Genomic DNA, 25,240 nt, shown 5'->3' with positions numbered 1-25,240 from the left:
TGCTTGAGTTTTTACAGTTCCTTATGACTGTGATTTACTTATGTGAATTCTTCATCACATAAGTAATTGAGTTTATGTAAGCCGAATGTTGATACACACTCCGTCTTTATGGAACAGTGACTGTAGCCTTAACTATCAAGATAATTTTTTATTGATTAAGTAACTGCAGACAAAACCTTGTGACTCTGCATAGTCACAGTCATAAACCCTTGAATACAAAAAATCAGTTGAGAAATGCTTTTCATCCATTTACTTGTGTTGTTTACAGGCCAATCTTGACTCTTGTCAGGTCCAATATGGTTGCAACAGGATCAAATTTTCTTATTCTGCTTCTTCTGCTTCTTCTTCTTCTGCTTCTAATGCTGCTTCTTCTTCTTCTTCTTCTTCTTCTGGTTTTGCGTCTTCATCTGCTTCATCTTCTTCTTCATCTTCATTTGTTTATTCTTTTTCTCCTCCTCCTCCTCCTTCTTTTTAGTTTAAACAGCAGTTGTCATCTATAAATGTTCTATTACCACCATCAACTGGAAAGCGCTTGGTTGCTCTGCATTTTTGTGACACAATTTCAGTTTTACTACTTCTAACTGTACTCTGCGTGTGTGTGTGTGTGTGTGTGTGTGTGTGTGTGTGTGTCCGTGTCCACAGGAAACTGGCAAAGTCCACCCTTGTGCTAGTGCTTGTGTTTGGCATCCACTACATCATCTTTGTGGGGATGCCTCATACATTTGAGGGGCTGAGCTGGGAGGTCCGCATGTACTGTGAGCTGTTCTTCAACTCGTTTCAGGTACTTTCTGTCTTCCTTTCAGTTGTGTGATATGAGAAACGTTTTACGTAATGTCTTGAAATTAAACTCACTGTTTGCACACAGGCACAGGCCAGCTCAAAGATGGTTCTCACATATACACATATCTCATTTACATTACAGCAACAAGTCAATATCTCAAAGTCAATCTAACTCCACACACACCGACAAACTTTGTTTAGTTTTTTTTTGTTGTTTTTTTTAAAGTTATATTTTCGGGCATTTTTGCTTTTATTCAGACAGTACAGTGAGAGAGGAAATTCAGGGAAAGAAAGAGAGAGAGAGGGGATGACGTGCAGTAAAGGGTCTGAGGTCAGACTGGAAACAATGGCCGCTGCGGTTAGGACTGAGCCTATGTGGTACGCGCTCTACCATGTGAGCCACCAAGGCGCCGAAACATTGTTTTGTTTACACACAACAAATTTAGAGTTCATGGATCACAGTCTGTGGTGTGCGTGTGTGTCCCACTGTGGGCTGGCTCATTGTGACCTGTAAAAACCTGCAAATCAAGACTGCATTATTCAAATGTAGCAGCTTGACAATGAGAGTGATTCAGTGTCAGAACTCTGTCCTGTTTAGCTTTAAATGAGCAATTTCAAACGTAATGAATGAATGAGGAAATGAGCCCTTACATGGAAAAATTAAAATGGATGGACCTAATCCCATTATAGGATCATTATACAGGAGCTCAGCCACAAATACTCATACATAAATTATAAATGATGCTCATTTCAGGTAAAATTCATAAGTGATCCCACGGTACCAGGGCAGGAGATGCGTTGGCTTGCACTCTTTTGTTAAAATCGTTGGCATTACTTGTGGCTCATTTTTTTTAATTTCATTTTTCAGACAAGTTTTGTTTTCATATTTTTGGTAAATGCACAATGTTCATTCAGCCATTAGTTAAGATAATATGTAATTTACCATGGCCCTATTTTCCAGTAATGATCAGTTTTAAATGTTTTAACAAACAGCCATTATTTAAGATAATATGTAATTTAACGAGGCCCTATTTTCCAAGTAATGATCAGTTTTAGAAGTTTGAACACTTTGAATGGCTCTTGAGTTCATTTCCCAAAGCAACCTATTGTATATTAGGTAGCAGTGCTTCTTAACTCACAAAGCTAAGAAGTATATTTAGAACCCGACATACGCATACTGTATTTGAATAAAAATGATAACATATGGAAACTGAGAAAAAAAGATCAGGAAAAGTGTCTTTGTGGACAGATGGGATTAATGTTAAAAGATTAAAAGCCTTAGGTGAAACTTCAAAGGGGCAAAGACAGCATAAAAAGAAAGCATATGTTGGCGTCACCAAACTGTTGTCTCCTCTATCCTCCAGTACACTTTTCCTCATAAAAATGCTGCTTGTCTCCTAAACATGACATTCATATACAGTACAACTAATTTGCATTAGCCAATCCATTTCAAACTGTTCCCTCTATTTATTTAATTCCCTATAGTATAAAATCAAAGAGGCATCAAATGTTGCTTTTATTCACAGGCATCTATAAATCATGAGTCTTTTTGAAGATGGTCAGTCATCTTAAAATGCAGGAAGCGTCTGGACCAGTCAAAGAGAATGGGTCAGGAGTCGTGGGTCACACAACGACAGCGTGAAGTAAAAATGAGCCAGAAAAGCCATCTTCTCGCCAGTTGGTAAAAATGAGTCATTATTCATAATGGATCCTCATCTGGATAAATATATCATACTCACAAAAACGTGACAAACAATGAAGAGCACAGAAGCGTCTCATATTGACTTTCTCCAGAGTAAATGCAATTTTCTTGTAAAGTAGTTTTTAAAGAGGCTGAGGCTCAAGCATGGAGCAGTTCACCAATGTGGTGTGTAGAAATCATGGACCTGTGTTGTCAGATGTCTGGGGGAATATACATCGTATTGATGAATGTACATAAGTTTGTGACCTATGCATAAAGTAATTGTGCACAAAAATGTCCTTCAATTAGAGACTGCACATAATTCAGACTGAAATCTCAAAGCTACAGGTATTTAATCAAGAAGAGGGATTGAATTTACTCATTCCTCAAGCACTTAAATCACATCAATTTTATTCTTGACTCGCGTTCAAATAATTTATACCAAGTGTAAAAGGCAAATTTAACACACGTGAATTGTTTTTTTTGTGAGAGGGCTGTGTGTGTGTGTGTGTGTGTGTGTGTGTGTGTGTGTGTGTGTGTGTGTGTGTGCCTCTGTCAACAAAAACAGAAAAAAAAGGACTCACCGTGGTTGCATTTATGATGGTGGCCAGAGACACAACAAAAGCACAATTTCATGCCGGGTAAAAAAAAAATTACACTTCGCCACCTCATGTGCCAAAAAGACCCTGAGCTATATCACTCCACCCACCTCAGCATGAGCACATTCTGTCTGCAGCCACGATATTACCACACAGATGCAGCTTCAAAAACAAGGTACATGCCAGGCAATAATGGCTTTGCACCTCTATGAAAATAATAGATTATAGCGACCTTAACTGTATGTATTACATTCTATTCACACTTTCTAAAAATATTTTACAGCTTTTAGTATTTAATATGTTGCTGTCTAATATTTCTAACATTGCTGTATTTGGTATATTTCACCTCACTGAACAATATGTTTCCCTGGCTTCTGTTACAGCTCAAAATTGATAATTAAAAGCTGAATTGGTCAGAATAATTAGAATTTCATCTGGAAATTTCATTAAAGATTTCCATTGGTTTGCAGATCCTCTCTGATTTCAATAATGGCCACCTTTACAGAGAATCCAAATGCTGGTTAATTAAGAGTAATTACAAGTTATGGAGGACGTATGGAGTCTAATGGAAGTGGTCCCTACATGGTGTCTCTAAGGACATGCACTGTCAGAGGCTCCTGTAAACTTAGGCTTGTGCTTATGAGAGCAGACAGATGAAGGAAAGTAAGTCAAAAGAACAGAGAGCCACATTCATGATGGAACTGAGGCTCTATAACATCAAACAGTATTGCAATAATGACATATGTCACTGTATTGCTTTACTTATTCACCATTCAGCACAGACAAACTTATAAACTATAATAAACTCAGGCAAGAAGAGGAGAGGGAAAGAGCTCTATTCATCAGGTTCATCATTGGTTGTTTATTTGATGTCTTTTACCCAACACCTGCAAAGCACCTAGAGATGAGTGGTGTATACACTTTCATGAAAAGATTATAATGAACACACTGAGTCACAGTAGCACACATCTGCTCAGACTGAGCCTTTAAAAAAAACAATTAATGTTGAAATAAAAGGTGTTCTGTTCTTGTCCATGAAATATTTACAAAAAAGTACACCCAAGTTTTATTAAAAAAAAGTTACAAACAAAAGAAAAGATGGATGGATGCTGAGTAGATTCTGAATGGAACTAAAAGCCAGGAAAGGTAAAGGCTTCAGGGCTGAAATCGTCTGAACAGATTTGTCCTGTGGCTCGTTTTAAGTACTTTTGTGGCACCAATGTTAATGTATTTACAATATTCTCTTATGTATGAACAAATACTGCACAAATTTGAAATGAAATGTAACACCTTAATCTGAATTAATCTGAAAGTTCAGGGTCTGTTGGACCCAACAATGTACCTACTACTCTGTAGACTATAATATAATACTCTCTGGTCTAATATCTCTGTGATTGTCAAAGCCACCTTTCATATTACATATGGACCGCTTTGCTTTAGAGGGATGCTTTCAGAGCTTCAAATCATTTCCTCTTCATACTTGTCTTTGTTGCAATTCGTGCTGCTCTAATGGCACATTTATTACTCAGGCAGGAGCCAGTGATTTATGACCAGTTTGTCCAGTTAAGAGAGTTTGGTGAATCCGACTTGGAAAATTTGTGCAAGCAAGCCTCACAGAAAAACATCAGAGAAATTTTATAAAACAATAATGGAAATGTTCTGGCATGACGCCCATCTTCTTTTATATAAGTACAAACCACTTGGCAGAGTGAGCCTGAAACTTTAGGGACCCCTCAGTTCTCAGTCTCTCAGGCAGCTGCATGTGTGGTACAGCCTTGGCAATAGGGTATTTGTGCTTCAGTCTTTTGTGTGTGTGTGTGTGTGTGTGTGTGTGTGTGTGTGTGTGTAGCAATTTCAGTGACAGCTTTCATGCTCCTGCAGGTCCTCTCATAGAAATGTGTATAATTAGAACTCCAAGTTATTTAAATCAGATTTTTTTTTTTTAAAGTCGGGGTCTTAAAGAAGGATAAAATTATTATTAGTGTTGCGGTTTTTCTCTGCTTGGTAAATATCTTCTTATTAAATGACTGTGAGGATGAACTTCTCTGGCAGCTGTTATTTTATCCAGAGCTACACTATGTTGATTTAGACTTCTCACAGCTTCACTGCCTGGCTGTTTCTCACCAGCAAAACACACACGCACACACACACACACACACACACACACACACACATACATACTGTACTTCGGCACAGACTTTCTTATCTTCCCATAATCTATCACTTTCACAAAGACACACGTCTGTCCTGTAACAGGAGGCAGGAACACAGGAGTCCGAACAGAAGCAGCGGTTTTGTTATTTATTTTCTACATGAGCACTATTGGAAGCAAATAGATTATAGTTGCTGACCTGAATCATCCTTATTGTCTTCATTTTCTGAAAGTGTTTGTGTTGTAGTCGCATAAGAAAGACATTTTATAAATGGTTGGATTATCCTCTATACCCACTGCTTATTTCTTAAGTCCACTGTGATCTGTGCTCACAACTTATGAGTCAACCTCTTCTTTTCAGGGTTTCTTTGTGTCCATTATCTATTGCTTCTGCAATGGAGAGGTAAGTGGATTTTTTTTTCTTTACATCACATAGAAGAAGCCCAAACACTGCAAAACTAAAGCAGATAGAAACTTTGCAAAGTGAATGGTGAAAAAAACAACAACTTTAGATTGGTTTTAAACTCAAATAACAACTATAAAATGACTCCAGTGGCTCACACAGTCAAGGGTCTATCTGTTGAAGTTAAATATGGCATTGGTGACATACTTTGTCTTTTTTTTTCAGTTAATTTGTTTCTTGTCATCTCAAATGAAATGTAATGAAAAAAGTGCTGTCATGACTTTAGTCATTCTCCATCTCTGTCTCCCTCTTCTGTCTCATACACTTTGTTCCCAACAATCCCAACTGGATTTCAGAATTTCTGCCATTTCTCTCACCTTTTGTGAGTCCTGTGGAGCACTCATCCCCCAAGACCCTTCAGACCAACTGCAGTTCAAACAAGTTAAAATTAAACAGAGGATTTTTATAGTCTGTTGAATCAGAGCTCCGTAAAGCATAACTTTGTTATTAATACTGAACCAAATGACTGGCGTAATATGAGAGGGTCTCAGCTCTTAGAATTAACACCCTGCTCTACAGAGCTTTAAGCTGCTCTCAATGCATTGTTTTAGTCACTGAGGCCATACACTGTGGTTATAGTTGAATTTTGTCCTTTCATTAGAAAACAGTAGATGGCTGTGTCCAGCAAACAAGCTCGGGCAAGCTGAGTGTTTGTTATTATCTGCCATAGCATTATGTGGCAGAGACAGAAAACAAACATGCTAGTGAAGAGCAACATCTACCACAAAGCTTTTCTCATGAGTGGGTGAAGAGATAAAAGGGGAGTGAATATTAATAATATTAATAAACTTTATTTATACAATATGATTCTCTTGACAAGATGTCTATTCTGCATTCTCTGATAATTTTGTAATATAGTTTTGTCCTTTTCTCCCCCACAGGTCCAGACAGAGATAAAGAAAACATGGACTCGATGGAACCTGGCCTTTGAGTGGGAGGGTCCGGTGGTCTGCGGCCGCTACCGTTACGGCTCTGTGGTTGTGGGGATCAACAACAACAGCACCAGCAGTCAGTCCCACCTAGCTGGGGCTGGGCCTTCCACACGCTCCACCACACTTGTTTCAAGCCGTGCTTACCGGAGCACTGGCCCCCCTGCGATCAGCATGCACGCCACTCTCCCAGGTTACGTGATCAGTAACTCAGACCCATCCATACCTGAAGAACCTGAGGACAGTGGCCCCAAGCAGGTGGACGATATCTCGCTGAAGGAAAATCTGCCTGTTTTAAATATGAATGCAACAGCTGAGGATGAGGAGGAGACGCTGTAGCAGTCATCTAACGTCAAAAGAGGCTGTAGAGACGAGCGGAAAATTTTGCAGGTGGCGCTGTGCCAACTCATTACAGCCTCATGTAATTCAAATTCTGGAGAGGGAGTAAACACAAAGTTTGACTGTGTGTACAAGAAATTGAAAAATGTCTTGAACTGCTTTGAGAAAACAAACTTAAAACACAAACTAATGAATAAGTTATGAGGTTGAATGGCAGTTTTCAGCACTATCGTTGTGCCACATTGTCTTGATACCACCTCTAGGAGTCACCAAAATCTGAATTTTACACACTGAGGCTTTAACTAAACACGCTGGTCCTGGTGAATAAATAAAAATTATAAATGCAGCAACACCATAGTGCCCTCTGTTGTCCAGCATGCTCTGGATGCCACACGGCAGCTTGGAAAATATGCTGTTGCACACAAGCATAAACCTCCCAACAAGAAAGTGCCAAAAACTGCAGTTCCTCAAATGGCCACTGACTACAAAAGCGAGTCAATTCTCATACTCTCATGTTAAAATGCCAGACTTTACGGCAGAAATAAACATGTTTACAGTCTGGTACAAAAACAGTTTTGGTCTACACTCGGGGTGAATTTTTATGTAACTCACCTGTTTAAATTTTACTAAGGCTTAAAGTTAAGCGTAATTAAGGGCATGCCACTTTGAGTAACAGGTGGGTGAGTGTATGCTGGTCACAAACTAGCATGCACCGAAGTCCACACACACCCCACCTTTGTGCCCAATTTGGAATTAGCCAGGAGTTAGGCAGGGTCAGGCTCAGCCAAGATGGCGACAGTGGAGCAGACATTCTGTATGAGGCGTGTATGGATCATTTTCAGCCATTTACTGCTGTTTCTGATCCTCCTGTTGGCTTAATCTCAATTCCAGAGGATGACAGTATCTGTCATGTAAAAGGGGAATACATCCTGATGAATCTTTTTTTTTTTTTTGGTTTGACAAATTCGGTGTCCTGGTGAACAACTGTAATGTGCATGCTTGTTGGTTGTCAGCCCACGTTGTGATGATTCATGCATTTTGTGAAGAGAAACCTGGTACTCACAGCTCCTGATGGAACCACCTAACTTTTGGACTTTCAAATCAAGTTGAAATGAAATGAAAACATTGGTTACTTTTCAAGAGAAATATTGATGTACACACGTGCACAGAGAATTTTTATATTTACTGACAAATGGTCAAAGTCAGTAGCACATAGTTTTTTTTTAAAAATGTGACAGCATTAAAATCATGATTTTTGTATTTTTGACAATCAACCATTGTGCTTGATGTGAAGGGCTACATTTGATGGGCCCTAAAGGGTTTTACTGTATGTCTGCTTTGTGAATGCATGTTTGTCAGTGAATTAGATGCAGTGCTTGTCACAAAAACAGAATCTGTTCATGTGCCTCTCCTGCTCCAGCAGAAGCTTTAAAAAACTGACTTGAAAGGATTCTTTTCAATCTTGTCTGTTCATGTGCTAAATGCACTTGGTTGATTTTTTTTCCCCTGTGGTACTTGTTTCTTTCCCTTCTATCCTCTCTGCCCTCCTCTCTGTTATCTGCTAATAAATGTTTAATGTTTTAAACAAGTATCTGTGGAGCTATATTCTAGCTGGGAATTGATGCTGGATGTGCTAGAAAAATAGTGTTTTTGCAATTTGCCTAAAATAACTATTACCACACACTATGTCACTGCAGCAGGGTCGAGTATGAGGAACTTTCTATCAAAAACTGAAAGCCAAAAAATGGTTATCAGCCTGCATGATAAAAGAAAAGAACAGAGATATCACAGCTCTCAACTGTCGGTCGGCCAAAACCAGCAGAGCATGAGTGGTGACACATATCTGAAGCTTCTTGACCATTTCCCTGAGATAGAACGGACTGAATTGGACAATAGTAAAATAATTTGAATGCTAACAGTGCAGTCATCACAGGGAAATTATTTACATTTGCCCCCACTGTGTTCCCTGTTTTATTGTACAGATTTCCAGAAATGTATGCTGTGTCTCTGACCCTCTAGAGGTAGATGTGGTTATTTGGCTGCTTTGCCAGACTGTTACACTGTTGTGTCCAGCAGGCGTGTTCATTTTTTATTTTTATTTTTTTTTACTGTGTGCTTTGTTGCCTGTGTATCTAATAACTTAAAACTGCTTGTGGTTGCAATGTGCACAGAGGTATCAGGGAGTAGGAGGCTGGCTACTTGTGAAACCGCAATTGCTGCATGTCAAATCAGATACTGCAGTCAGTACACTCACATGTAGTACACCGTGCACATTGTATGCGTGATAAATGAATTTCGACAGGGTGGTGTTTTCCCAAATCAAACACTGCTGTTGTGCGGAAATGATGATCGCAACATATGACTATGATTGTCGCCCGCCGGGTTGGGTGCTTTGCTAACTTGCCTTAAAGTGAACGTTTTCCATTCCTGTGTGTGCCCTGTGTGTCACGCAACATGGAAATTAAGCCGCCATCGGCACCAATGATTTGTCCTACTTCTTCAGTCACCATTTTGACAAGCTTGAAAATATGTTGGTGGTCACTCCCCTTCTGCTGCATAGCGAAGATGGTGGCCGTTGAGGATGAGAAGTGTCCATTGTTTTCCATTCAACTTTCTTATCATTTTGAGTGCACCATCCATGTACTTTCAGTGCACTGCGTGTTGCCATACTTGTCAATGCGAATGGACAATAGTAAGTTTGAGTATAGAAGTACATAAAAATGGGACACAGCAAATGGCTCATTTTATATGCACCGTTAAGTGTCGGGGCTTTAGAGTTGCTGGAAGGCACCGTTGATAGAGCTGACTGAAATTACTTTGGTCACACGTAGCTATCGCCTTGGGTTTTACTGTTGCTTCCTGAAAGCTGCATCATGGGTTGCTGCCTGAGGAAGTGTTATAGGGCATGTTTGTGAATGTATGGGAGAGAGATTTTGCTTTTTGTCTTTCGCTCGTGTCCTTGTCTAATTAGAACTGCTCAGTATTAGAGATGCCGCATTATAACAGGCAGTCTGTTTGCATATTTGCAACCACAACTAAGTGTGTGTCCAGAGTTGTGTGCGATGTAGCAGATTTGCACGCTCGGGGTTGACTTCTACCTACGGGTTATGCTGTATGTGATTATAACTCCCACCTCTCCCCCGCTTTGTTGTCCACTTCATTTCAAAGACATACTCCTCCCCCCTTGCGGTTTGTCACAGAGCCGAGTATCTTGGAGGAGAGCTTATTTGCAGCTCAGCCATGGAAAAGAAAAGCAGGGCCCACACTCAGAAACGAACACACAGATCTCTGTTGGGCATTTACACAAAAGATTCACAGCCGACTGCAGTGTTGACCAAATGGCCAGTAGAATACATGATATGGGAATTGTGTTAACTTCTCTGGTGTGCTACATTTGAAAACAAAGCAGTAGAAACCTGTTGCCATGACATGTCAATGAAATTGTTTCTTTGCCGTAAAATACTCGCCCAGCTTCTCTTTCTGGACCGCACACTGTGTCCTTTTTGAAAGGTTGCAGTACAAATTTAAAATAATACATAAAGTTTTGACATATTATATTTATGTGTGAAGAACTTTGAAATTAAGTGAGATGAAAATTGACCTTTTAGCCAAAATTGGCTAGGTAAAAGAAGGTTGAAGGAAATCCTGGATTTTTGGTTACTACAGCAACTTCAGGTTTAGCCCTCAGTGTAACTTCTCTACAGTATCTGAAATATCAAGTCAATATCAAAGTGAAGACAACTTCTTCAGCTTTCAGAGAGCCAGGATACATTTCATTTAACAATCAATAGTCATCAAATAAAGAGAAAACATAATATACATCACCAGCCTGGGTGCCATTTGATTTGATGGCGTCTTTCAGTTACAGCTCCTTTAGGCGCCTAAAAACACATTCGGTTAAATCAAATGCAACCTCACCTGTGGGCTGACTCTGCTAAATTGTGCTGTTGGGGTGGCTGGAGCCTCCTACTTGTGTTAATGGTTACATACAGAGTTCAGATGAGGCAGGAAAACCGAACACGTCACAGCTCACTGATTTCAGGACCCAAATACAGACACACATGAAGGCAACTAGGTGCAGTGATTTTAATTTAATGATGAACATAAACAGGCTTTCAGGCAGATGAGTCAAAAGGTCGGGAATGGCTGGAACAGACAGAACAGGCTGCAGGCACAAAGGGAAACAGTGGGGAACAAACGCAGGAAACACAAACAGACTATCTGACAAAGGAGCGAGGGGAACACAGACTAGGGAGAGGAGGTAATGAGACACAGGTGCAACACATTAGGGTGAAACAGGTAATCACAGGTTGGAAACACACGAAGGCAGGAAGTAGAACCATGGACACATAGGAAAAGTAATAAAACAGGAATTGTTCAAGCAGAAAGTCCAGGGCTGTGGTTGAAAAGTCATTTTTGCTTGGAAACGTTCCTAACTGAGCAAAATGACCAGGAAGTATCTAAGCAGTAGCCATGATAACATCTGATTGAATTCTCTGAATGATAAGGAAAGGAGCTTCAATACTTCCTATTTTGACTCCTTTAGCATAAGATAGGAAGGTTGGATTCTCTCCGCACTGCAGTTGTCTTATCCTAATCTGAATTCTCCTTCACATCTTTCCTTGACCTCATGGCCTTTTTCTATTTAGATCAAGGAAAAGTGGTTAGGAAAGGAGAGTTCAGATCATGACAGTTAACAAGGTTCAGGTGAGGAATAGACCTTTTTCAGTTGTCTTAGCAGTTAAACACATTTCGTTAATAATAATAATAATAATTCATCCCAGTAAGCAGCTCAGTGAGTCAGCATGCATAATAACAGGACCCTGGAGTGAGCTCACCTGAATGGAATTCAGTTGATTGTAAAGTCAACAATCACTCCTGTGCTTTCCTTGCTAAAAGGTCAGTCGTTAAAAAGCCTAAAACAGGTACAGGGCTCAGTTGTGACCGTGAAAATGTGTGGAATTAATCTGTTGTGCCCACACACCTGAGCTTTACTCAGAGGAAGGGGGTACTTTCATTTCTAAAACATTCTCTCTGCAGCTTTGATAAAACTGAATTCATGAATGTATAAATACATGGAGGATCTGGCAATTAGTAGTTATGTAAGTGAGTTATAGAGACGACAGAATGGAGGGAAAATAAGTAAATGGTGTTATGCTCAGCTTCGCCATTATGTTTTTAAGGAATTATGTAACAGAGTCCCATTATCATCCTCAAAATGTGCTTCTTATACCAACTGCACAGCACCCTTGAGAGGGAGTAAATGTACGTCAAGTACAAAGGGTAAAAGCTTCCATTAATTGTTCGGTGTATAGTGGTGCTTAATTAAATACACCAAATCAAATTTTCTTCTCATTCAGTGCTTGCTGATATTTAAATGAATAGAGCTGGACGACATGTTTTCTGGCTCTGAATGTAAACACAACTTGTTTGTTTACAAGAAAACTCCACAGGGCATTCATTTCCGGTTCAGTGTATATTTCTAATCCTAAATAAAACACAATTATTGTTATGGTACTAAACTGCAATTTATGTTTATTAAACAACACGTTTTAAAAAGCATCGCACAACAGATCAACATGTCTACACATATTGGCTTCAGAAATCCAAACCATTTCCCAATCATTGACGTTAGGACACCTCTCTGATGTGTCACAGTTTCCAGTGACCGGTGAGGACAAGGTTTTGAACCTTGGTCCTGTGAAAAACAAATGTATGTTTTCTTTTGGCAAAGGTAAAGAGATGTCCTGTCTGCCTGCACAGGCGGTTGGTGATTTGATGATGTAGCTGGAATCATCTTCTACAAAAAAAAGATAGAATTACTGCCTTGTGGTTGTATGTGAAATATGAATATGGTCACAATCTCCACTTCCTGTGTTACAGCATTAAATAATGACCAGAATGAAAATGATGATGTCACAGTGAAGTTGACCTTTGGCCATAAAATGTCATAATTTCATCATTTTATTCTATTAGACATTTGTGTTAGTGTGTGAATTATTGAGTTACGGCCAAAATCATGTTTTGTGAGGTCACTGTGAACTTGACCTTTGACCACCAAATTGTAATCAGTTCATCCTGAACTGGAGTGAATGTTTGTGCCAGATGTCATGAAATGCCCTATGGGCATTCCTGATATATCACATTCACAAGAACATAAGGTCGCCGTGACCTTGAACTCTGAATTTTGCATACCAAAATCTAATCAGTTCATCCTGGAGTCCAAGTGACTGTTTGTACTAAATCTGAAGACATTCTCTCAAGTAGGTTTTGAGATATTGCGTTCACAAAGATGGTACAGACGGAAGAGACATACAACCTGGAGACATGACAAAGGAGGAAGTCAAGTCACGTAGTTTTGATAAGCATCACATGGAAGTTCAGGTCACCTGGTCTGTCTGCACAATATAAGTGAATGGCAGTCAGCCAGTCCCTCTCTCTCCCCTGGCCTCCATCCCATTTGGTTCTCTTGTATTTTGTTTATCTGAATGTTAATTTTCTTTTCAGTAATGTAAGATAGATTTACACAATCCATGAGCCGAGTTGTGACATATTATATAGAGTGACAACGTCCTCATTAGGAAGAGGTTGTTGTGGATGGATACTTTGACAAAACACTGGACTTTGACACAGGAGCCCACTATCTGTTTCCCATGTGAAACTACAGTATTTCCTTTACCCATGACCGTTCTACGATCCTTTCCTAAACCTAACCAAGTTGTATTTGTATCTAACACCTTGACCGTTCCATGAGTTCAACCGCATGTTGATCATTGTAACCTGTTGTCAGGAGATGTTACTATGGGTCATATCAGAGCATGGACACCACTGGTCATTTAGATTGTTGGGTACAGTGTTTAAACAAGACAAACACTATAAAGTGAAAACTGTATTCACATAACTGCCTGAATTGGCATGTGGCTGTGGCCTCCATAAGAGATACTGAACTTTTCCCTGCAGCAGTCAGGTAATTGAACATAATAACATTGACCTAAAATTAATGCTTCCTGTTCCCCTGCAGAGAGTATAACACATTTTTCTTTTACTAATACACCAAAGACCCACACCTCTATATGAATCATCCACTTCTGTGTTCCTCCTTGTGACAAGTGTTGTCACTGAAATAATGAAGTATCCCGCTGTCCTCCCAAGATACACAAGTTACAAGGCTCCCAGTCTCTCAGAAGGCTTTCATTTTTTATTTTTAAAGTGCAAAAGTTTTTAGTTTTGGGAAACTCTGAACTGTTCTAAATTGATATCCAAATTTGATTTCTGCTCCACTGACTAAATTTTCCATCTTCAATCCATTTCTGGTGCTTCATATATATTGCTCACTTTTCCTTTCCAGCTCTAAAGAGATATAGGGGTATAGAGACTGTCAACTACAGTTATACACTACATACACAATATCTGCAGTTATACAGTAATATCTACTGGTCATATCACAGCAAGTAAGGCCATAGTGGTGAAAACCCCTCATTGTATTAAATCGATTGGAAAACAGTAAAAAATGTTTTGCTGTTTGCTGTTTGCTATTGAAACATTGTGAGTTCAGCATCAAACTTCATCCCTTTACTTACCAACAGCTGTCTCCAGCGGTGGAAAGCAACACCAGTGTTAACTCTTGTCTCTATCATGTCTTTCCTTCTACTGAAGTTAGCATGCTAACTAGCCAGCCCCAGCCAATCTCATCCCTTTCCATTAGCAAATCACTGCAACCTCCAGTCTGTCCTGAAGACGTAGCGCTGCTCAGAGGATGTATTATAACATTTGTATTAAAAAGACAAGAGAAAAACGGCAGAGAAAACTTACAACTAGCCTCTTTAATGCTGCTTTTTGTTGGGTTATTTCATCCTAAAATGAGCTTTCATGTAAAGAATCACATGCTGATTTTTTACAGGTCTTAACTTTCACCAGTTCAGTAATATTACATATAGACAGCTTCACAAGCACCCAACCATATGTCATTTAAATGCCTGGTGGCATGTTGTACCAACAGTGCTGGAACACAGTCCACTCAGCACTTATGTGTCTGCCATGTTAATTCAGCTGCCACAAAGGAACTATCGCGGCAAATCTGTCACATTTGATGTTACATGGACAGCAGTCATTGTGCATGCCCAACAGGATAATACAGAGCCGCTGTGACTTTGTTGAGATGGGACCATGATGGGACCACATACATATTAGGTAATAAATATAAAGGCACCCACACACTGAAAAGCAAAGCATTGGTATTCAAATACTCCCTATTCTTAATGTAAGAAAAGGAAAGAAAATAGTAAAAAAGTTCTGAGATGGGAAAAACATCAGGGGTGCTGGAAAAAAACATTGTGCTTGTTAGGATAGAGGGAGGGCAGACAAGCAAAAATTGACAGCAGGAGACAGAGGGACAGAAAATTAGTTTTTGAAATAGTCAGAACATGGTTGTTTGAAAGACAGAGAATAATTATAGCTTAAATAAATGGACAGGAAAATGAGGGGAATGGGATGATGGTGACAACTCAGTAGTGAACCAGCTGACAAATGTGTAAGTCATGACGTTTTCACATTTATCGTACACACTCTGCCTGCTTTCTTTTACCTGCCCTGGCTGTCAACCAAACAGATCCACAAACAGCAGCACTCTGCAGAGTCACCAAGAAGGCCTATTATAGTAAAATTGGTCATCTGGAAAGGAGTCAATAGCTGCATCCTTCAGAGGCTGCATTAGAAGACTGATTGCATCACAGGGCGGCGACTAGTCTGTCCCATTTCAAAGGCTCCTTCAAATGCATCCTCCTTCTCCTGGTCCAGCCTATCCCAAGACTCATTGTGCCCCAGTTATGAAAAGAACATGGCAGTAAACAATGCTGCCAGAGAGCCCAAGGATTACACTTTTAGATGTGGGTATTGGGTTTCAGCTCAGTTGAAAAAGCTAACAGTACAACTGCTACAACCAATGGCCTTAAACCTCAAGTTACGTGTTGTCAAGGTTGCTAGGTGGGAGGAGTGGCACTTTGCGAGGCCACAGTAAAGACAGGCACAGCTGGGGAAACAAAGTGCAAATCCTCTGTAAGCCAGACCATTTCATTTTAGTCTGAAGGATGTGGCTCTTGAATTGGGACCCATCTGTTAAGGCTGTGTAAAAGTTTTTATTAGGACTTGAAAGCAGATTCAGACTATTGTAGGGTAAGCGTAAGTGCTTTTATTGACAAAAGAGCTACTCTGAAGAAGCTGATGGCTGGAGCGGACTGGTGGCTGACTGAGGAGGGTTGAAGCAGGGAATGGTGGAGACTGCCTGAGGATGAAAGCAGGGGTGAAGACAGAGGGATTGGCAGTGGTGACGGTGAGGGCAGAGACTTGCTGGCGCTGGGATACGCTAAGTGGACAGAACAATTTGGCGATGAGTGGAATGTGGTCGGGATTCTTAAACAGGTTGGTTGATGAGTTGATGGGTAGCAGGTGTGGAGTGGTTCCAGGAGCGAGGAGAGAGAAGCCACGCCCACACACACACACACACACACACACACACACACAGACAAGAGGGGAGGGGAGACACAAGGGAAAACAAGGAAACACAAAAGAAAAAACTCTAGAGCTGTGGCAGAGCCATAACTCCAGCTATCATCTAACCAGTTGCTACATTGGTGTCATTAGTTTGTCTTCAGACTGTTACCACCGCCACCTACACAGTGTCTGAGTACTTTAATTTTGTGTTTAGTGTCATTTGAGTCAATGGGAACTAGGGCTGCACGATATACAAAAAATAATAATATTGCATTTACTTTGCCAGATGTCACGATATGCGATTTCAGTTGGAATTGTTGTTTTTTAATTTCATTTTCACTGAAATATATATATATATATATATATATATATATAAAAATGATGATGATGTGATTTTTGCTGGGTCTTGTACCAAACAAACATGTTCCTTTACATCTGGAGAATATGATTTGTTGGTGCTAATAATGCACAACAATGTTGTGACACATTTTACCGTTTTATAAAAAGAATTGCAGCTCCTGCGATTTGGATATTGCACTTGGCCATATTGTCAAGTCATATTGCGATTTCGATTATTCTTTGATTAATTGTGCAGCCCTAATGCAGATCTGCCAAGAACCCAGGAAAGCAGGACATGATAACACTGCATAACTCCAATGATTTTATGAGTGAATTCTCCCAAATAGAAACTCAAAACCTCTGTAGCTCTTGTTGCACAAAGTAAATGTGTGTCCTGGACACATCATATTTAGCTGTGTGTGAAGGAGCGACAAGAACCCACCTCTTAATCTGCAGAAAAGTTTGTTGGTCACAGTTATAAAACAGACATGAAACTACATCATCATTCAGGTCCAACAGCAGAGCTTAAGTGATTTACAGCAGGAGCATCTCTTCATCACCCAGGGACTGAAACACAGTGACAGACAACCCTCCCCTCCTACGAGGAGAACTCACTGGGATCATAATCATCATTTTTCTCTCTGTGGACTCTCTCTCTGTGGCCCATAAATTAAAGTTCAGTTTTGGTGCAATCATGTGCAACGCAGGACACACTCATAGCCACAGATAGAGATCACAGTGACACCCACACCCATACCGGTACACGGCTGAAAGTCCCTGTGTGTGCCACTGTCCTCTCTCTGATGTCAGCGTTTCACTTTGTGTTAAAAGAGCTTTGAGTCAGCGACTGTCACTCTGTGGCTCAGTTTGTTTTTAATACACTCATCTTTTCATACACTTCTTTTGCCACCTCTGACGCTGTTTTCCTGCCACTATTTCATTCCCCGTTGACAAACTATGCAACTGAGAAGCTGCGAAAAGCTTTTTATTTTTTCTAATGAAATTTCACTGGGCTTTTGCTAAAAGATCAAACACCAACCTTGTGCTTTATTTCTTTATGATGCTGGATGGTGACTGTCCTACTTTATACACTTTGTACCCTGCATGTCAGAAATGTCATCATATAACCTCACTTATAAAAGATCAGGTGTTTGATGTGAATATTCTGCATTTGTCCTACCAATGTAAAAAATAATTATGTCATGTCATCAGACTGAAAACAGAAGCACCTCTGTGCTCCAGTAAAACTAACACAAGTAGGAGACAAATCCTCAAAACATTTCAGACAAGACTTTCTAGCATGTTTTTATCGAAATGCTGTCAAAGAATAATTCGTTTTTACTGTGCTGAAATGTCATGTTGGCCTCCTAACATATGAAGTAGGTGTAAAGTTGGTGCACAGACAATTACTGATACATTAATAAGGCAGTAGAGCTTGCACTCACACCTCAGGGCTAATGAAACTTGTATAACATGCTTTTAATCACTTCCTATAGTTGTTCTTTGAATAATGATGCAAGGATTTCTTAGCTATCAGGATATCATTGACAGTCGGTTGTGCTCGCTGAGTTGTTTGGTCCAATTCTTTGGTCCAAATTAAAATACCTCACCCCTTTCTCATTGCCATGAATTTTTGAACAGACAGTCATGATCCCCAGACAACGAAGCCCACTGACTTAGGCGACAGTTAATGTTTAGTAATGATTTTTATTCATATGTCTCAACATCTATCTTCAACAGTCATAAAAAATGCAGCTCTGGCCCAATGCATCTTAAACCATGTCTTACAGTGTACTTTTTTGTCTATAGCGCATGCACAAATACATATGCCAGATGTTAAAGTGCGGTTCTCTTGGTTCTCGGCAGGTCTGAGTTATTGGGAGCGTGTCTATGTTCCCACAGCCCTATGTTAAAGAAAATATGGAACCATAGGGTTTCCTTTTGAGAAAAATCTTAGGCCTTGTCCACATTAACCCGGGTAAATATAAAAATGCACATTCACAATGAAAACGATCTCCATCCACACTAATCGTTTTCAGAACGCTTTGCATCCATGTTCCACGGCGTCTTCACATTTATCCACCTCAGCGATCGTTTTTGTAAAGCATCGTTTTCAGTTTCAGGTCCCTCTGACACAGGAGTGGGTCTCGGTCACTCAGTATTCTTCTCCCGTTCAACATCGGCTATTCAGAAAGCATAGAGCTTACTTTGCCAGTGAAGTGGTGCCGTGTACATACAAAAGCATTTTATACACAAGGCATCAACTAAATGATGTGACCCTAGTTCGGCTCTTGATTTGTTATGTATGATGTAAATCAACTTTATTTCATTTTCTGTCAGAGGGACTACACTACTGTTGGCTAAACTAAGAATTGAAAATGACTGTCTCAGGCAGTTTAGATTATCAGATCATTCATTCATCCTTGACATCAAATAATTAATTACATACAATTTCAGGACTGAATTTTCATCTAATATTTGAATGCCTCTTTTGTCTCTATTTGAATACGATTTTTCTTTCCCTCACCCAGTTGACATGCACTTCATGATGTCATTTACTTAAAAGTCATAATTAATGCCTTTTATGAGTTGTTTTCTGTTCATGAGTATCCTGACAATTCCTTTTTACTCATATATTTCCTTCATGCCTTCCTACATTGGTCTGCTCGAAAAAGGGTGTGTCCATTCTTATAATTAATTGAGGTCTGAGGCCAATTGTAGCCTGAAAACATGAACTGGAGAGAGGTATTTCTTGCCTTTTTTCTCTGCTCTGGCTCATTCGTCTCTGTTGTATTTTTTCTGATCAGATTTAACAACCTGTAGCAGACTAGCAGACTGTAGCTTGAAGTCACTTAGTCAACAATCCAGCCCATCAGCCTGACCTCTTGACAGAATGCAACCTTTTCTTTGAACTGAAAATAAAAAAAGACTCTGGGAAAGTTGCCTTGAGCCAGCCCTATCTGTTACAGCGAATACACTCTCCATCTTCAAGATAAGAGCAGTAACCTTCCTGTGTGTTGGCAAGGATTGCTAACAAGTGCTGGGTAAGTCTGCTGATACTGTTTCTAAAACCAAGCAGAGCTAGAGTCAGTGACTGCAGTTAAGGCAAATTGGATTTAACGACGCATATGAGGGATAAGTTGAGAAAATAGATACACAATGCAAAATTTGAGAGGCAGGAAGATATAAAAATGCCTTAAAAAATTTGCTCAGGGATGGAAGCTGTGCACTCAAAGGTCAGATGTCCTCAAGGGGTGGATTAAATTATCATATGTTATAATGTAGTTTGTCACGGCAGCCAAAGAACGGCCGACATGCTAGTTAATTTGTTTGTGATTTTAGTAGGTGTTGCGAGCTGGAACTATGTCTTGTCAATGTTTATTCATTCGCTCTATATGACTATGCTGTATCTGTGCCTACAGTAGCTGTGGTCACTAAGCACAGGTTGTTGTTGTTGTTGTTGTTTGTTTGTTTTTCATAATGACACCAAGTCTTACTGTTTGGAAAAAGACTCTGGGATGCTGCACACACAGCCCCTTCCATTTGGCTATTGCTTGAAAAGAAGCCTAATTCCCAAAATGCTGAACTACACATTCTCTGATGCGACAGTCCAGACGCCTCCATTTACTTACAACACATTTACTATATTGTTTCAAGAATCTATGACATGAAAACATACTTTATGATGTTAGTACTTTGATCAGAACCAACATGTTCATGGATTTTAATTTCATAATTACAATAGTAGTTGCCTCCAACAAGCAGTCAAGTTGCAATTTACATCAATGCCAGTCATTATATAATGAAGACGTTAATAAAAAGTATTACCTGTATTTTTTGATTTGTGCCATAGGAATATATAAATAAAACTTCCATGACTTGACTTTGTACAGCTTTGTTGTTGAGCTATTCTTTGTAGATGAAAAATCCCAAAATTTTATCTTTTAGTCTTTTCTTTCATCATCACCATCTGTGTCAGTGTATTGAACGAGATGAAAATCTACAGAGACTGGAACAGACTGCATACTGTGTTTAGAGTAACAATTTGAGCAGGAAGTGAGGGAAGTGTTTGATTGACTTGAATTGTCCTTTGTTTCCCACACAGTTATTTCCAACCACTGCAGCTAATTTGTATGACTTCTATGGATTGAACCCTCGTTCTGAGAATCTACATGACCAAACACAGGATGAGACTGAGAAAAGGGAACATCAAGTGATGTGCATTCTGTGTGTGGTATGCAACAGAAGCAGATATAGCGATATAGTGCAGTGACTTATCAGTTTCTATGTAATACCAGTGAATATTGTGACAGTGGAAGCAAGAGACACAGAGAATACTGAAATATAGATGGTGGAACACGAAGGGAGGGAGATATACGGTCAAAGAAATGCAAAGAGGAATTTGACAGAAGAGATAACAAGATGCAGAAGCTGAGTATATGTTTCACCTCTTATAAAGCTCCAGCGTGACCTTTAAAGATAGTGTAAAAGCTTTGCTGATGGCCTTTGATCTGTGACCACTGTACAGAGTGATAATGAAAAACCCACACACGTACTGTCTGTAAAAACTTTATTCCATTAAAATGTCTGATTACTAACTGTTCTGATAAGTGCACTATTTGCTGATTTTGGTCACAACAACTTCATCTGAGTCTGGGTCTGACTGAGGCTCAGACATGTGGCTGAGTCTTTCCGATGTTTCCTCTAAGACTAGCCATCTTGATGCGCACGGATGTTTCACCTGTCAACCTGGTGTGAGCAACGGTGGTAGTCAGGGCATAAGGCCTGACCCTGATTTTTCAATGAGGAGGTAAGCCTAGATGTGCCTACAGCCACAGTGTATGATTTTTTTTCTCACTTCTTATGTGGAAAAACCATGTTAACCAAAATATTAATCATATCAGAGTATTTTCATATAGTTTAAAACATCTTTTCTTTTCTCTCAAAACAGTTGTTATCTTCCATCATAGCTTTTGGCTTGAGTAAATTCATCTGATGTGGTGTGGATAAAGTTGCATCCCAAAATATATCACATTTTTGATAATGTACATTTATATTAATGTAGATATAAATGTTGATACACTAGTACTGAGAGAAACAGACACCTGGCATAGCAGGGATGCATTTCATTTCTATTAGCAATGGCCAGTAAATAATCAAAATTAACATTATTGTTACAATGGACAAGAAAGCTGTGAGGGCAGATTTTGATGGTAGATACTGCTTTCTTGCCTTCTGTGGAGATTATCCAAAGGCAGAGAGCGGTGTCTGCATTTATTATGAGTTCTTGTCATGTTTAAGGATTTGCTGGATGCAAATGCAGACCACAGAGGCAGAGCAGGTTCAATTAGCAGACCTGATGCTAGCCGACTGGGAGACCAGCTGGAGATTTGGGGTGTTTACAAAATCCAAAAGCCATTCAGGCAACAAACTTTTCAACCATGGTCTCTTGGACATTTCCCTGGGTGCCGTCCTAAGAGCTGCCTCTTTGTACTCCCCGCAAATATCCCTTAACCACTCACAATAAAGAAGCATGAGGGTGTATGAAAGTGATTTTCCTTTGAGCTCTTTTTCAAAGGAAGTGTCTGCTGTGTCCATTATAGTCAGTTTGTTCTGTCATGTTTAAGGAATGCTTGACCCAACTGCAAACCACAGAGGCAGAGCAGGTTCAATGCAAAGATTTATTTAACAAAGGTAAGAAACCCAAAGAAGATGAGAAAACCAAATTTTAAAAACAAAGGTAATGCTTCCGAGCTAAAACGATGAACTGACAAAGACAACCGGGAGCACAGGGACTAAATACATGCAAAGGAAGCAGGTAGCAAGACACAGGTGTAGAACATTAGGACGGGGTAGACAATCATACTGGAGGGAAAATAAGACAAAGACAGGAAGTAAAAACGACAGTGGACACAAAAGGAAAGTTACTTCAAAATAAAGCAGGAAGTAGACAAACATCCACCATGACACACCATGACAACTGGGGTAAAATAATCAGTCTAAAAAGGCATGAAATTAAAGCTTTACCACTCTTTCTCTCTGTCTGACAGTTTGCCATCCGGCCTGAGAACTGTCCTTATAGGGTCGCGGGGAGGCTGGAGCCAATCGCAGCTGACATTAGGCGAGGGCAGGTAACACTCTGGACAGGTCGCCAGTCTATCACAGCGCTGACACATAGAGACAAACAACCATTCAAACTCACGGTCACACCTATGGACAATTTAGGGTCACCACTTAACCTAACCTGCATGTCCTTGGATTGTAGGAGGAAGCTGGAGTACCTGCAGAGAACCCAGGCACGAGGAGAACATGCTAACTCCACACAGAAAGGCCCCAGCCGGCTGGCAGGTTTGAACAGAGAATGGTCAGTGTTAACCACTGTACCACCATGCCGCCCTATAAAACCAGATTGTAATTACTTATTTCTTTTTTTTTAACCTTTATGTATTCAGGGTAGTTTCACTGAGAGGCCACCTCTCTTTTACTGTTAGTCAAATCACACTGGATGGATTATTATATGAATGTAGAATATGTATACTCTTGATACTTGATGTCTTTGGGCTCTGAATCACTCCCCCGAAGAAGCATCACACACAGCAGAGAGTGGGGAGTGGCAATAATAACCTACCCCATGGGATGGAAATAATATGTGATCAATAAAAACCATTTGACAAGGAAAAATTGCTCTTTTAAACTAGATTTTTCATATGCATCATTAAGTTGGACACAAACACACAGACAACATTAATCATGATGGATGATAATTTTAGGCTGCCATCAGGAGAGGGACAGCTGCCTCGCATTAGATGATAATGGGTAAAAAAAAATGCAATATGTCCCTACTTAACTACAAATTGCTGTCTAGTCATGTATATACTTTCATATTTATTTGCTTAGGCTTTGAGCAACAAGTCCTTCAGTGTAAAACAGTTTGTTATTGTTCTTAAAAATAACCCATTGAAGTGCTTTCAGAATTTGCCCATCTAAATATAAAACAGAAGTGTTTTTGCAGAACATGATGATGTCACAGTGAGGTTGACCTTTCACCATTTGGCTATAAAATGTCATCACTTCATCATCATATATCCTACTAAACATTTATGTTGAATTGTGTCATAATTAGTGTATGAGTTCATGAGTTATGGCCAAAAATTACCTTTGACCAATTCTAAACAGTTCATCCTTAAGTTCGAGTGAACATTTTCCCTCTGGGTATTCCTGATATATCACATTCAAAAGAACGTGAGGTCACCGTGACCTTGAACTATGACTTTTGCCTCCCAAAATTTAATCAGTTGATCCTTGCATGAAGAAACCACAAGGTGGTCTTGAGATATCACATTCAAGAGGCCAGAAATATGTTTTGTGTGGTCACTGACCTTGACCTTTGACCACCAAAATCTAATCAGTTCTACCATGACTCTAAAAGGACATTTGTGCCAAACTTGAAAGGATTCCTTCAAAACATTACTGAGATTTTGTGTTTACAAGAATGGGACATACAGATCCACGGACGTTCAGATGTGCAGACAGACAAACTGAAAACAGGATGCCTCTGGCCCTGGCTGTCGCTGGCATGGAGGCATAAAGAAACCACCACGGGATTCCTGATAGCTAATGGTTAAGGTGCATAACTAATGCTGGCCTAGTGCCGGAATTTTAGAGTTCAATACAAATCAAGTTTACACTGGTACGTACTGCCTCCAGTAAATAGCCGTCTACCTGTAAGTGACAAAAGTTCTTACCTTCTCCCACCCACTCATCCTTTACATGCTACCAAACTAACCAGCCAGCAGTACAAATTAAAGCATGGCAACCTTAAATAGTGTTACAAACTCACTTGAGTACTGTTTGACAAAGCAGTGTGTGTGGTGACTGAATGAATCAAGTTTTCCCTCTGGGCTTACCGTAGCTGACTTGACTCACATGCTTTTGATCCCGCTGAATTCTGTACTTCCTGTACTTGCTACACTGCAGCCAAAAAATGCTGAAGAGACCACTTGGGGGCTTTGGGGCTCACTGGATTCGGATATTGTTTTATGTCGATTTTCACTAAATAATGGCATATTAGTGTGCCCTGCACTCTTGTGGCCTGAAAGGGGCACAACACAAAATACTGGAAAACTAAAAATACTCTTCACCCAATATATTTAGAGAAAAAACACTGGGACATCCCGGAATTATGCACAACTGCCACATGCCTAATAAGACTGCACAGTGGTCACAAGGCAGACAGACGTGTGATGCAGTACAGCACATTGCTGCTAACTACATTTTTATTGCAATAGGAGTCATTAAACAGGTTTTATGAGGAATGAAAAGGAGACGGACATAAAACACATCAAAGACACTGTTGATTATGGCACATTGCCTTTGATTTCAGGTGGCAACATCTGATGTAATATAAAAATCAAGTTATTGCCATCAATTCTAATTTTAGGCAAATTTATTTCAACAAATTAAAAAATA

The 25,240-nt window shown here is 39.8% G+C and overlaps 1 protein-coding gene across 1 annotated transcript in view; it reads left to right on the top strand.

Moving 5' to 3' along the window:
• pth2r (parathyroid hormone 2 receptor) overlaps positions 1 to 6,943 on the top strand; it is a 46,370-nt gene extending 39,427 nt beyond the window's left edge. Inside the window, exons 11-13 of the mRNA XM_022741307.1 lie at positions 643 to 781; positions 5,574 to 5,615; positions 6,557 to 6,943. Coding sequence (XP_022597028.1) covers positions 643 to 781; positions 5,574 to 5,615; positions 6,557 to 6,943 — 568 coding nt within the window. The remainder of the gene's footprint in view (positions 1 to 642; positions 782 to 5,573; positions 5,616 to 6,556) is intronic.
• The last annotated feature ends 18,297 nt before the right edge of the window (positions 6,944 to 25,240 follow it).

This window comes from Seriola dumerili, unplaced genomic scaffold (genome assembly GCF_002260705.1).
Source record: "Seriola dumerili isolate Sdu_G_001 unplaced genomic scaffold, Sdu_1.0 BDQW01000052.1, whole genome shotgun sequence".
In the NCBI taxonomy this organism is placed as follows: domain Eukaryota; kingdom Metazoa; phylum Chordata; class Actinopteri; order Carangiformes; family Carangidae; genus Seriola; species Seriola dumerili.
This window is presented reverse-complemented; position numbering and strand designations above follow the sequence as displayed.